The sequence below is a fragment of the Macaca thibetana genome, chromosome 13 (genome assembly GCF_024542745.1).
Source record: "Macaca thibetana thibetana isolate TM-01 chromosome 13, ASM2454274v1, whole genome shotgun sequence".
Lineage (NCBI taxonomy): Eukaryota > Metazoa > Chordata > Mammalia > Primates > Cercopithecidae > Macaca > Macaca thibetana.
This window is the reverse complement of record NC_065590.1, coordinates 9947017-9962329: the sequence shown is the minus strand read 5'-3', so window position 1 is coordinate 9962329 and position 15313 is coordinate 9947017. Positions and strand designations below refer to the sequence as shown.

General features: G+C 45.7%; 1 protein-coding gene across 1 annotated transcript in view; it reads left to right on the top strand.

The window, feature by feature from the left end:
* Nucleotides 1-14392: 14392 nt before the first annotated feature.
* Nucleotides 14393-15313, top strand: part of UXS1 (UDP-glucuronate decarboxylase 1) — a 94791-nt gene continuing 93870 nt past the window's right edge. The window contains exon 1 of the mRNA XM_050754205.1: nucleotides 14393-14603. Coding sequence (XP_050610162.1) covers nucleotides 14510-14603 — 94 coding nt within the window. The 5' untranslated portion in view covers nucleotides 14393-14509. The remainder of the gene's footprint in view (nucleotides 14604-15313) is intronic.

The window sequence follows — 15313 nt, the reverse complement described above, 5'->3', positions numbered from 1 at the left end:
GCTACCCACCTGCATAATCAAAGATTGGGGTGGGGGCTGCCAGAGATTCATGTCCTATGCAAATGGCACAACTGGTCCTAACCGGATTTTCATGCCCTGTATAGATCAGACACCATCTCCCCACTAGCTCATCTATAAAAACACCCTGCATTTCACCACAGATTGGCAACCCATTTTCCTGGGACCCCTCTCTGTAGCAGACAGCTATTCTCTTTCTTTCACCTATTACAGTTCTGCTCTAGACCTCACCCTTGTCTGTGTCCAGGTCCTTAATCTCCGTGGCCATGAGACCAAACCTCCCGGCAGTCAACGAGGCCACTTCACTCTGATCTAAAATCCTGGTCACAGTCATTTTATTTCTTTAGTGCAAATTCCCTCATGCTTACTAACCAGAAATTTGGCCACATTCTTCAACATAAATGAACATTCATATCATTCCTCTCCAGTGTGAATTTGCTTGTGTCAGCTGAGGGATCAAGGATAACTGATGGCTCTTCCACCATCATTACATGTACAGGATTTCTCTGCAGTGTGAATTATGTGGTGTGAATAAAGCTGAATGCTTAGGTAGAATTCTTTCCCACATTTACTATATTTACAGAGTTTCTCCATCATGCAAGTTCTTTGGTGTGAATAAAGGTTACACTTTGAGATGTTTCCCAAACTTATTGCATTTATAAGACTTCTCTCCTGTGCGAGTTCCATGGTGTGAATAAATTTGGTGTTCTGACCAAAATGTTTCTCACAGTAATTCCACTTAGAAGGTTTATCTCCAGTGTGGATCTTCTTGTGTTGTCTAAGGCCAGAGTATGTACTAAAGGCTTTTCCACATAGATGACATTCATATACTTTCTCTCCAGCATGAGTGGGCTCCTGTTGTCTAATGTGAGATCAATGATTAAAGATTTTCCTGCATAGATGACATTTATAAGGCTTAACTGCAACGCGAGTTGATTTATGTCAATGAAAGGACTAGCAGTCACTGAGAATCTTTTCACGGTGATTGCAGGCGTGGGGTTTTTCCATGTGGGTTATCACGTGCTGAGTAAATGTGGAGCTGGGATGGAGATTTCCCCACACTCACTGTATTCAAGAACTTCTCCCCAGTGTGAGTTCTCTGTTGTTGGGAAGGCTGCTGAAGGACTGATTACCCTTACACTTTCATTAATTTATCTATAGATAGATTCTGGAGTGATCGTTTAGTGATAGTCTCCAGTCAAATTCCCTTCCATGTCACTATACGCAAATCTATGTTAGTTACAAACAGACTCTCTTGCATGCACAGAGATTTTCTCTTTTGTAGCATCTCAATGGTATAACTATCTGATGTATGTTCAAGGCTTCATTATGTTTCAGAGATGAGGTATGAGCCATGTCTATGCAATTGTCCTGAATTCCTAAAGAATTCAGGTTATAATTTTGAGCTCAGGTTAATATCTTTCCTAAATTCAAATATCCAAAACCCTCTGAAGGGACACACTCCCAGCTCCAGTTAAAGCCATGTGACTGTGCTGTGTTCCTAACTCAGCCCATCCCCAGGTCTCTAATCTGGAGAAACAGGGTTCACCCCCATGAAGCTTATCATTGACAAGCAGGTAGAGGGACTCCTTCCTCCAGAGAAAGTGTATGGACACTATTTCTTGTTTTTAAAGGCCACCCTGTCTGCCTAAAATAATTGAAAAAATTAGATTGCTAGACTGGCATTAGGAGGATGAACACAGGGAAAAGGATACAAGGCTCACGTGGGTAGGTTTCAAATACTGGCTCTCACACAGGGGAGACATGTGAAATGGAGGAATATACCAGTGACTAGGAAGACATTTCGGGAAATTAAAAATTTTAAAGTATTTTCGAGAACGAAGAGAAAAAATAAAGATGTGACATTGGGGAGGTCATGAAAAGGAAAATCATCAAAGGCAAGGGACCAGGGCAAAGGTCACAATGTGAAGCTTTAATTCTAATGAAGACGTGAATAGACATGAAAGAAACCGGTATATATATGAGAAATAATAATATTATGTATGGAATTTTTCTCCCAATGGCTTCTCATAGTTTTCTAAAAACATTATTCACTCAAGGTCATCTGCATTCGCAATTATCAAAGTTCTGTCCCTCACCGTCCAGGCACCTCCTGTACTGAGCCTATCTGTCTGCTTACCTGGATTTGGGCTCTGGGGAAATCCTTCCTTCCCTCCACAGCACTGCTCCTTGCTTCAGCTGGGAAATCATGAATGATTTGCAGAGCTGATGCTCTGTGGGGAAAGTTGCATGGATTTTGAATTCTGTGTGAGAACTGTGTATGATCTTCAGATCTAGGGCAGGCTCCCAACAAGACAAGGCGAACATGGAAGGGCACCCGGGGAAGAGCACCTTGAACACCAAGGACATTGAGGGCCCTTCCCTGGAGTAGGAAGGAGAACCCCTGACACCAAGCCCCAGACAGTCTCAGAAGCAGTGAAGATTTAAATGTTTCCACAGTGGGTTGTGGAATTTATTATCATAATTAATCCAATAAAATTAAGATCCATTGAAACAATCTAGGTTCTATTTGGAAAAGAAAAATGGCTATTATTTTTATTACTGTGGTCTCAAACCCTAGCTTAGTGCTTAAAACAGTATTGTCACTTAGTAAAAATTTAATCCATTTATTTATTCAAAAAAATAGTCATTGAGTTCCCAGCACTGTTCTCAATGTTGGAGATGGAGTAGTAATAAAGACAAAAAGCTGTGGTCAGGAAGACATGTTCTAGGGGTTGATAAACTAGATTTAAGTAAACAAACAATGTTGAGGCAGTTGTAAGTGCTGTGAAAGAAAACAGATGAGGATAGAGACAAAGTAGCGTATGTGGAAGCCGCCTGGCCTGACGGACTCAGCACCTGATGAATCACCTGCCTCCATACCTGACCTTCAGCACCTGCCGTCACACATCCCTGTCACCTGTGGTCACCACACACCTAAGACCCCTGCAGCCTCTGACATGGTTGATTGAGTGAGTCATTTCCCCAACACGGCATTGGATGGATGAGAAAAGGACAGCCCTTCAGTTATGTTCCCTGAAAGGATATCCTCAATGGAGAGTGAAAAAATTGGTGCACATGTTGGGAAGGACATGATGTCATGATCAGTTCCTGACCTGCCATGAGCATTCCAGGGTTCTGGAGAAACAGAACTTCCATGAATACTTCTCGGACATACTTACTAATAGAAGATCCGGGCCGAGAGGAGACATGTGCTCATCTGCTGGCAAAAGATAATCAACTCAGGAGAAAGAACAATTCCCCACGCACCCGTGTGTTCCTTGTCAGGAACTCGGCCACCACCTGTCTTCCTTCACATTCTCCCTCAGGATAGTCTGAAAACTAAGCAGACAAAGCTGAAGAAGGATGAAGAAGCCATGAGACCTTGGTCTTATTCACCCCGTTATGGATCTCCAAGCCTTCATCTGGGAGTGAGTGCCACCAGGTCTAACTCACATACGCCTGCAGGGTGATCTGGGTTACCTTTTTTCCCAGGTAAAAAGGAAGAAAGTTTTGGCTGGAGCAGCTCATAAGGAACATACGAAAATCCTCACTTTATAGAAAAATAAGAGGACAATTATAGTGTTTTATGCTTTGCTTAGACCTGGTATTCAGGGATATCATGTAATTCCCTCCCTGATGGCAAATCCTAGGAGGACCTGACTCATGCCACATGGTGATTCTTGTTTGCACAACCAAGAACAAAACTTTGTGACTTAATACTTCTTGGTTAGGTGCATTAGCATCTTTCCGTAACACTCACCCAGCCCTGCAGAGCGACAATCTCCCTGCTGTGCCCGGCCCTGACCCTCCCTGTCCTGTCCCGCCCTACCCCCTTCCTCTCCATCCTGCCCCACGCTGTCCCCTGCCCCCACCCTCTTGCACTTGCCCTCAATCATCTTGACTCCGCAACGTGTGGGTTCAGGCAGCACCAGAGCCTCAATCCTAGCTCCATGCCGCAGGGCCTGAATGTGCAGCCAAGCACCTTTGGAATCTGTTAAACAGTGGACATAATAGTTCAAAGCCTCATCCCCTGTTGCAGGGATCAGTGGCTCACTATGTTAGTTTAGCAACAAAACCCCTTTTACCAAAAAGAAGCGGGAGTGAGCCCTTTCTAATGCTACTGCTGTGTCTCACAATCACCCTACGGCAGTGGAGCTCCTAGAATACAGGAGGAAGGAGCTTAGTTTTGAGGGACATTTGACTCCTTTAGAAATCTTAGTGAAATGGTAGTTGGAGTTCTGCCTTAGTAATTGGCATTGGCAGGAACATCTCAGCATTTCATAATTTATGTACTTGAAAGCATTTGTCAATAGTAGACTACTTTCTAGAACAATGTGAATAATTGGATGTATTGCATGGACAGATAGTGATAATGAGTCATGAACAGGGTAGGAAGACAACTCCTTGAGTGAGGTCCCCAAAACAGAAAAGAATTCCCATAGCATCAGCTGAGACTCTGTGAATCACTTCCTTGCATTTGCTTATTTAATCCTCACAATATTTGTGCTACGTATGGGTAAGCTGTCCATATAACAAGTGATGTGAAGTTAAGTTCTAAAAGCTTTATGAATGTGACCAAGTCACATGCTACAAAATGACAGAGCTAGAATTTAAACCAAGCTCTGCCCATCTCTGTCTCAAATTTCTACATATGTTTGTCTTGAGAGAGGTTTTACCGGGATATGTCTCCTGTCTGACCAGCCAGGAGAGGCTTTTCCTTGTTATCACAGCCTTGTCTTTTCAGTCTGTACACACAGTCCCTACCATACCCCATGCCCAGGTTCTACTCCATACCCCAAACATCAGCTCCCACGTCTCTCCATTTTTACTGTAAACCAAAAAGTGCCTGAGACAGATCTTCATTGATTAGAGGTTTATTTTGCCCAGACTGAGGATGTACCCAGGAAAAAGAAATGCAAGTTACAACAGGATCTGTGACCTGTCCTTTTCCCAAATTGAAACGTCATGCCCATTAAACAACAGCTCTCTATTTCCCCCTCTCCCCACCCCCTGACAGCCACCATTCTACTTTCTGTTGCTCTGAATTTGACAACTCCAGGTACCTCATATAAGTAGACTCACACAATATTTGCCCTTTGGTGACTGGCTTATTTCACTTAGTATAATGTCTTCACGGCTCATCCAATTGTACTATGTGCCATAAGTTTAAGGCCAAATAATATTTCATTGTATGTTTATACTACATTTTGTTTATCCATTCAACTATTGAAGGACACTTGAGTAATGTTACTTTATTTTATTTAGAAATTCACCGAGGGATATCTCTTTTGAAATTTTTTTTTTTTTTTCCCAGAGCAAATTTCCCTCTAGCAAATTCAGCATTGGGGACTAGCTTCTTCTGGCTTGTGAAGGGAAAAAGGCCTTTGGCTTTTTGACCTGCTATTTTATCAGTGTTTCTTGTCTCCTTGAACTTGTATGTTAAACTAGGCTTATCTGACTTTAAAATGAACAAATTGACATCCACTTAAACTGCATCTTCTGTCCTTTCTCCCTCCCCACTGTATGTTCTTTTCTGCTAAAATGCTTTAGTTTTGTCCTATTAACATATAAAAATTTTCCCATCTCAGCCTTGACACCTACACATTACCTTATGATGGAAATCTGCTACCATCACAAGAGCTCTGCTTTTCCCTTATATTGTTAATTTAAAAGCAATTATAAGGCTGCATATGAAGTATGATAGTAAAGGAACTGACTTTTGCACATATGTCTACATGAATGTTGTCCTTCAGAATGATCCCCTTCTTTTAATGTCAGTGGAATTGTCTTCACATCTATTTTACGAGTTTTATTACTTTACAGTCTCAGGGTGCTTTCATGGTTGATTACCTCCTCTGCTTTTTGACTCAATTTGGGCACATTCCACCTTCCCTGATACTGTCCTTGACTGTAGGACCAGACAGTGAAGTGGAGGTGGAGGACATGAAGAAGAGGACTATTTCATGTCAGTTTTTCTCATGTACCGGCTGCTTGTTAGAATTTTAAGTTAGCATTGGTTAAGTTAGAATTGGTTGTGCACCAGAAACCCTAAATCTAACTGCTGTAACTCCATAGCCCCAGATGCATATACGGAAGCCATTTCTATCTTTTCTCCTACCTTCTCATTGCATCACTACATCCTACCTTCATTGCTGACTACATATGCCATGTATAGTTGTGCAGGTTGTGCACTGACCGAAGGCACAATATCACAGAAATATATATATACACACACACATATATATAAAATATATGCACACACATATATACATGTGTATATATACAGATCTATATCATAACAATTTCCAGAAAGAAGTAAAGAAGGTGCATTGAGGAAAGGGAGCCTTTTCCTGCTCCCTATCAAAATATCATGGCCTAGCAGCAGCTCTGCCTTTCAAGATCCCATGGTTGCATACCTTAAGACATCATAAGGTCTGAAAAGTATGACTTAGTAGTGGCTGATACCTAATTCACAATTAGCTGATTAATTCACTATTGCCTTATCATATAGTGGTTTGAGCAAAACCCTAGGTCAGTTTTTAGGAACTCATTGTTACGGGGCTCTCACCCAGCTCATTGGTTATTTTAGTCTAGAATACAAGACCAGCTTTAGACTAGACAAGGAAGGAATTGCCTACAATGATATAATATGGAGGCTTTTGTTCAAAACTACCTCCTCCATTGGCAGTTTTAGTACATAAGATTCATGATGAAATTATTGAACTGGAGGGAACTTGCTGATATAACCATGAAAACCATGAGTCATAGGTTCCCTCCAGTGTCTGTCCCACCTATCTCAACCACACAGGCATTACCAATATCACAGCACTTTGCTTTTGTGTCTGGATGTCCTTCCTAATCCAGAGCTTCAGGCAACCCACATTTCTACTGGAGTGGGCATGCATATAAAACCTATTTGTCAACTTTGAATTCTAGTCCAGGAGAATCATTAAAATACAAACACCTGGGAGGAAAAAAAATACCTTCAGTCTTCACTAATACCGCAGGAGGACCTGTCACCCAGCATATGACATGAGAGTCTCATTTGATTACTCTTTCTCCCTGTTGATCTATACAATCAACCAGAATATCTGTCATTCAACTTCCAAAATAACTCTCAAAGTTATTTCTATGCCCTTTCCACCACGACTACTAGCTTTTCTTGCTCCTGACCACCTGAATTTTTGCAGCAGTCTTCTATGCACGAGCTTCTCCTGAGACCGCTCCCACTCCAGCCTATGCTGCTGGAAAACCCACCTGGATGATGGGAGCTACTGCTTGAGACAGACAGTCACACCCCACTGTCTGTAGACAAAAGGCCAGACTCTTGTCCTGGTCAGGTTTAAGAAGATATTTTAAGGGTCTTTGGTACATCTTAGGGAGGGAACTGGATTTTCTTAGAAAACACTTCTGTTAACAGGTATAGATGAGGAAGGTAAGTCCTTCATGGGTATGGACAAAACGAGGGAAGACAAACTGCACAGCACAGGAATGAACAGGAGTTCCAGAGTTGGGGTGGGATGCAAGGTTGTAGGGAGAGCAGAGGAGAGGAAAGGGGTGTGTGTGTGTGTGTGTGTGTGTGTATGTGTGCGCGCACGTGCGTGTGTATGAAGGGAAAGGATAGAAATCTGCACAGATGCCATCCCAGTGGTAAAGTGGTCAAAGAAACAAGTGACACTGCTATACATGTGTACTGGAATCGAATAATTTAGTAAATGGATGGCAGATGGTGGGAGCCAGGTTTAGGTAGATGATCCTAAAACGATCCATGTGGCAATGTATTAGAGTTGGAGACCTCAGTAGGAACTCCTCTTTATAGATACAGAGTGTTACCTGTAGAAACATTTATTGCTATGTGTATATACAAAGGTTAGTGCACATACACACATTTCTTTGCTCTATGAGCTAAGAACACCTAGAAGCAACAACACTCCAGTAGCACTAGCACTCCTAGTACCCAAATCTTGGTTTCCAATACTGTTCTCCAATGAAAGAAAACAGGGATTCTTGGAGAAATGGCTGATTCTAGGACTGGGGCAGGAAATATACAAGATGAGTCTGGAGTTTCTTGGGAGTGCCAGGAAGTAAGAAAATGCTAAGACAAAAACAAAAACCTAGACACTCCACAATGATGGGAGTATGTCAAGGGGGCACAGAAGCCAACAAAAAGAGCTCCCTATAACAGACACTGGCAGAATTTGAATGATAAAATTAATAAAGTAGTACTGTATTATAACTCCAAGCATAAAATAAATATCCATGAGTCTATACAGATACAAATAAATGATTGAATAAATTAACAAAAGGAGAGAAGAGACAAACTCCTGTGCAGTAGAATTCCAAAGAATTTATGCAGATTCTCTACCCTCAAGGAAGGAAAGCATGATGCCCCACTCCCTGAGTGTGGGCTGCATAGAGTGACTTCCTTCCAAAGAGTATGGAAAGGGGTTAAAAAATAAAAGAGTAACTTTCCAGTGGAGAAACTTGATAAATACTACCTCTGTTGACCTTGACCTGATCAAGGTCCACATCAGCAGTCACAAATCATGGTGATAGTGTGAACCCTTGTGATAAAAATCCCAATACAGATGCAAGATATTAATAATAGGGGAAAAAAGGTGTGGGGTATGTGGGAACTCTCTGCACCATCTTCTCAATTTTTCCATAATCTAAAGCTGTTCTAAAAAATAAAGTATATTTTAAAAAAAGACTCAAAAATTGAAATGTTAGATAAGCAATTTCAAGTTATTTATGATGCTGTGATATTAAACCCATCTGTCTGCCTAAACCAGTAAGATCTAGTGTGCTCATGCATCCTGGGATGATGGTATGGTGGCAAATAAAGCAACAGGGCAACAAGGCTTGCATCTATCCTTCTCCTGAGACCCTAGGAAAGGGAGACATATGCTCCAGAAAGGGACTCCAATACAGGCAGGGTGGTCATTACCAACAGGAAAACTTATGTGGCCATGGCACAGCTGGCATGGCGGGGAGGAGCAGCTTCATGGCAGGCACCTCAGGAGGAGGTCTGAGACCAAGCCGTGTTTCTCACCTTCATCAGAGGAGGATCAATTGAGATCTAGTCAGGAAAACTACTGTAAGTATTTCAAACAGAAGAAATTTAATACAGGGGTTTGATTCCAAAGATGTTGGCAGGGTTAAGAAGCACCAAAGGCAGAAGAGAGATTCTGAAGAAGGAAAAATGAAAGAAGCGATGCCCAGAGATCAGAAGCTGTCAGCTCCAGATCAGCTGAGAAGAGGGGGCTTGATGACAGGGGTCAACTTCTGAAAAGATGTAGCCTCCCTGGGGCTGCTGAGTCCAGAATCACCCCGCCCTCACTGCAGCAAGTGCCAGCAGCCACTAGCCATGGCCACGCTAGAAGAGCTGACACAGAAACATCTCTCCTCTGCCCATTCATCTTCCTCCAGGGCCCTCTCTTGGCAGGGCATAATGGGAAGCCTGGAAGATGCAGTGAGCACACACTAGGCCCAGCAGTGTTCAGAGCAGAGTGCAAAGATGAAGATGGAGGCTGACACTGCTACTGAGTAGCCAGGAAAGAAAATAACCCTTGATGAGGGTGTGATTGATGCCTTGTTTCTACTAATCCTCATGGCCTTTCTTTCGAACATTACTTATACCTTCACTTCCTCTTCTTCTTTTTTTTTTTGTTTTTTGTTTTTTGTTTTTTGAGACGGAGTCTCGGTCTGTCGCCCAGGCTGGAGTGCAGTGGCGCGATCTCGGCTCACTGCAAGCTCCGCCTCCTGGGTTTACGCCATTCTCCTGCCTCAGCCTCCTGAGTAGCTGGGACTACAGGCGCCCACCACCGCGCCCGGCTAATTTTTTGTATTTTTAGTAGAGACGGGGTTTCACCGTGGTCTCGATCTCCTGACCTTGTGATCCGCCCACCTCGGCCTCCCAAAGTGCTGGGATTACAGGCGTGAGCCACCGCGCCCAGCCCACTTCCTCTTCTTTTTTTTTTTTCTTCTTTTCACAATGGAGTCTCACTCTATCAACGACGCTGGAGTGCAGTGGTGCGATCTCAGCTCACTGCAACCTCTGCCTCCTGGATTCAAGTGATTCTCCTACCTCAGTCTCCTGAGTAGCTGGGATTACAGGTGCCCTCCACCATGCCCAGCTAATTTTTGAATTTTCAGTAGAGATGGGGTTTCACCATGTTGGTCAGGCTGGTCTCAAACTCCTGACCTCAGATGATCCACCTGCCTCAGCCTCCCAAAGTGCTGCGATTACTGCGCCTGGCCAATATACCATCGCTTCCTGTTCTCTGCTCCTCCCACCAGAGATCCCCACTATTTCCTATGGAAACCTTTCCCTCCTCAGCATCTTTGCCTTTGCTATTTCCTGAGGGATGCCCCTCCCCAAGATGTATGAGTCCAAATCCTATATTACATCTTTTCAAATTCAGCCCACATAGGTCCTGCTCTGCAAAGCTTTCTCTCTCTCACTGTTCTCATCTGCAAGCAGAAGTATGCTAGTTAAAAAAAAAAAAAAAAAAAAAAGAATCCTTGGTATGTAGCAACTGCATATTTCCAGGGTGCAAATAATCCCAGAGGAACAGTTGCTAACTGTCAGCTCTTGTGAGCCCGTCAGCTGGTCCTGGCATGGCAAACCACAGTCCATGACCTGGAAGCATACCTCCCTGTTGTGAAATTCCTTAGCCATTCATGCGACCCCGCGACCCAGTGAGCTCTCACCACATTTTGCCATGCGTGATAGTCATTTCTTTGCAAGTCTGCACTCAACTTCAGAAAAGCATCCTCACATAGGGAAATTCATGGCTTAAAATTCCAGCCCTATACTCCCAGCTCTGTGACTGACAACCCTGTTGCTTGCCAAGCCAAGCAGCTGGTAACCCTGCCACTTACCAAGTGTTGGGACACTCATCAAATATTCAGAGCCTCGGTTGCCTCATCTATTAATGACAGCAGCAATGTAAATCAGTAGAGCCATTAAGGAAGACAGTATAGAGGTTCCTGAAAAAATTAAACATGCAACTACCTTATAATCCAGCAATGCCACTTCTGGGTATGTACCCAAAAGAATCTATGGTGGGGTCTTAAAGAGATATTTGTACACCTGTGTTCAGAGCAGCATTATTCACAATACCGAAAAGGTGGAAGCAAATTAGTTTTAGCTCTTCCACCATCTATACATTTATTAAAAACATCATACCACACATCATAAATCTATACAATTTTTGTTGATTTAAAAATTAATTTTAAAAAGTTGTTTTTTCAAAGAGCAGCAACAATGGCAACCCTGCCCCACAGGGGTGTTACAAGAATTAAACGAGTGTATTAGTAGTTTTCACACTGCTATAAAGCACTGATGGAGCCTAGCTAACTAATAAACGAAAGAGGTTTAATGAACTCACAGTTCCGCATGGCTGCAGAGGACTTAGGAAACTTACAATCATGGCAGAAGGTGAAGAGGAAACAAGGACCTTCTTCACTTGGCGGAGGGGAGAGGAGAGAAATGCCGTGAAGGGGAAACTTCCAAATACTTTTAAAACCGGCAGGGTGTGGTGGCTCACGCCTGTAATCCCAGCACTTTGGGAGGCCGAGGTGGGTGGATCACCTGAGGTCAGGAGTTCAAGACCAGCCTGACCAACATGGTGAAACTCCATCTCTACTAAAAATACAAAAATTAGCTGGGCATGGTGGCGGGTGCCTGTAATCCCAGTTACTCGGGAGACTGAGGCAGGAGAATCACTTGAACCCAGGAGGCGGAGGTTGCAGTGAGCTGAGACTGTGATATTGCCCTCCAGCCTGGGCAACAGAGTGAGATTCCGTCTCAAAAAAAAAAAAAAAAAAGCCATCAGCTCTCATGAGAACTCCCTATCACAAGAACAGCATAGGGAAAATCACCTCCATGATCCAATCACCTCTCACTAGGTCCTTCCCTTGACATGTGGGGATTACAATTTGAGATGAGATTTGGGTGGGGACATAGAGCCAAACCATATCAATGAGATAACAATGCAAGTGCATTGCATAACAGTCCCTGGCACATTGCAGAGGTTTAATAAATGTTAATTTTCTCCACTCCTCAGGCTTTGTACACTCTAGAAGCCATATTACAATTCATTTTTTAATTACCCTAAGTATCAAAAACACTACCTTGTAACTTGTAATTGTTCAGAACTATGCAATCGCTCAGAAATATTGTTGTTAATCTATCCACTGGAAATATGAGAGGGTTGACAGCGAGGGGAGGGGGCAGGGAGGGATGAGCCCAGAACCCACTGGGGAAGTGGGGATGGGTTGGGAAGAGACAAGGGAGGCAAGCAGCACAGGGAAATGGTGCTACTTACGCCCAAGATCCCCAGAGCTTACAGGGCCTCTCCAGCATCCCCCTCCCTCAGGCCGTCTTACCTCCACTGGGTGCACACTTACTATTGCTTACTCTTTAATTCTGGCTGCGGCTGAGCTGGACACCAGTGTCCTGGAATACCAACCGCCTTCTGGGTGGCAATAATGACAGCAGCAGCTATTTCAACTGCAGCTGCTAATGGTATTTCAATATACTTAATCCCACGGGGCAGAAGTTGGCACTAGCGTCCAGCAGCAGAAAAAAATGCTAACAGGGAATGCTGGGCTTAAGGAGTTTAGTACAGAAATGGCAAATACCCCATAATTTCTTACCTTTTTCATCTAATAGGATACCTATCAACTAAACCTTACCTAAAACCTAAAATGCTTGAAATATGCCTAGAAGCTTCAGTCTGATTTTGCCCATAGGTCAAGTGCTAATGAACTGTTCTTTTCTTCCATTTCTGCTCATCTTTAATCTAAAAACCACGGAGTCATGGAATGGGAAAGGCCTAGAGCTCCACTTGCTCTAATTACTTCTCTTTTCAAAAACCATAGATCTAAGGCAAACCCAAAAAGTCAGCCACGAGGAAATGCAGACTTACAGACAAAATCGATTTGTTCCAAACCGGTGTGCTCTGGGGGCCTGGCCCCTCTGGAAACCCAGGGCTCAGTCTCCCATGCCAGGTGTTTTGTCACTTGGCAGCCTCCTCGGACAGTCTGAGTCAGGGAGCTGGGCTTCTCAAAAGAAGTCCATTCCATCTATGGACAGCATGCACAGCAGGGGCGATCAGCCTCAGCAAACCGCTCAGCCTGTTTCCTCCTAGTCAGGGATTCTCAATACGTTTAGGGGCACGGTAGGATGGAGATTTTATCAGAATCATGGCATTTGCACTATATAGTTTGAAAGATGTAACATAAAGCTGCTGCTTTAGTACCAGCTGCCATATTTCTTTTTCTTGGAGGTTTCTAATAAATCTAAAGGAGGGTGTTCTATTGAGTTGAGCAAAATGGCCTGAGGTTCCAAGAACTAGAGCTGCTGCTGACTCCAGTTGCTCCGTATAGCTGAAGATGAGCTCTTGAAGCCTGCAGATCCCAAATCTGGGATCTCTCTTGATGTAGCATCACACACATCTGTGTGTACTTGTCTTTTTTTCCTCCATGGGACCAGCTCTCAGCAGATCCAAAGACAAGATTCTGATTGTGGATCTTCTGATACATCTCCTTGCTTGTAATCATTCAATAAATGCTTTCTAAACACAGGTACCTCCTATGCAATCAGTACAGCACTTATAAAACAGATCAACAAAAAGACTGAATGAAACACATATGACAACGTGTTCATGGTTTTTCTCTAGGCAGAGACAGTGCAATTTCATCTTTTCCTCGTCTATCCTAAATTAATATACTTAGCACTGCCTTTAAAAATAATAATAAAAAAACTCTTTATTTTTAAAAGAAAAGCACCCCAGCTGATCATAGCCAAGGAAAAAAAAGACGCAGCCAGTTTTTACTTCGGCAAGGTTTGGGGGATTTATCATTTTCGCTGCCGATATTCTAACTAAAAAAAACCCAACTAAACAGCCCAGAGAACGAGGCAACTTTCTGAGGCAGGCATTCAACAACTTCAAAAGCTCGGCCAAGTTTAGCAAATAAGTTTCGTTTCACCGCAACACCGGGACGCCCACCGCGTGCCCCCAGCCGGGCGGGGCTCGGAAACTGGCCACCGCGGTCGTGCCCTTGGGTTGGGGACGCACCTCAGCGAAACAAACGTAGCAGCACTTCCCGGCTGGCGCCCGCGCGCTACAGCTCGGAGAAAACAGACCGGAACGCGCATGCGCCGCGCTGCGCCGCGCCGCGCCGCACCGCCCACCAGCCCTCCAGGCCACATTCTTCGAAAACCAGGACAAGAAAGGCGGCAACTGCGCCTGCGGGGAGAGAAGCCGGAGGGGCGGGGGCGGAGCCGGAGGAAGGGGGTGGAGGCGCGCGTGCGCGCTAATCCCGCCGGCAGGAAGCCCAGCGCGCGGGGGCGGGGTCTCGCGGCGGCAGGGGGCGGGGCTCTCGGGGCCGCTGCCGCCGCCGCCGCCGCCGCCGCCGCGCATTGTGCAGCAGGCGGGCCCCAGCGCGGCAGGGCCCTGGACCCGCGCGGCTCCCGGGGATGGTGAGCAAGGCGCTGCTGCGCCTCGTGTCTGCCGTCAACCGCAGGAGGATGAAGCTGCTGCTGGGCATCGCCTTGCTGGCCTACGTCGCCTGTGAGTGCGCGCCCGCGGCTAGGTGGGGAGCCCCATTCATTCCCCGGCTCCGCGGTGGGCCGGGCGGCGGTGGTGCGGAGCCCCGAGGCGGCCCTGCAGCCCCGCGTTGCTGCCCGCCCCGGGCGGGACCGGCGCTTTCTGCTCCCACCCCTTTCCACTCTTGCAGCAAAGCGGGCCAACTTGGGCGCACACCCCCGACAGCTTAGGCCCGGGCGCGGACCCCGGACGGAGGGGCCCTTAGCCGTCCTCGGGCGGCCCCGGGTCCCTGCCTCCTGTCCGGGGAACTCGGCGGCGGCGCTGTCGTCCACGTCGCGCTGGGAGCCGGCGAGAATCCCGGCCGGCGACTCCGGAGCGTGCCGCGTGGGGATACCCTTGGGGACACCCGCGGTCGCGCCGCGGTGTTGGTTAAGTCGGATAAAAATACTGTGGCCGTTGGCAGAGCCCCCGCTCCGACTGTTTGCTCCTCAGGAAAATTACTCAGAGTTTAACTCTTGGGGGGCCAAGTGTGGGCGGCCCCCCGGGCCGCTGCCGTGGCCAGGTGTCGGGGCGCACGGGCACCCCCATTCTAGGTTTTCCCCCGGGGCTGGGCGGCCGGGCCCAGCGGGCAGGCAGTTCGGTGGCCGGGCGGGGCGTGCCTGCAGCTTCGCCGTGCGCGGGTCTAGTTTCTGTCATCACTCACAGCGTGCTGCCTGGAGACGGGGCAGGAGGGG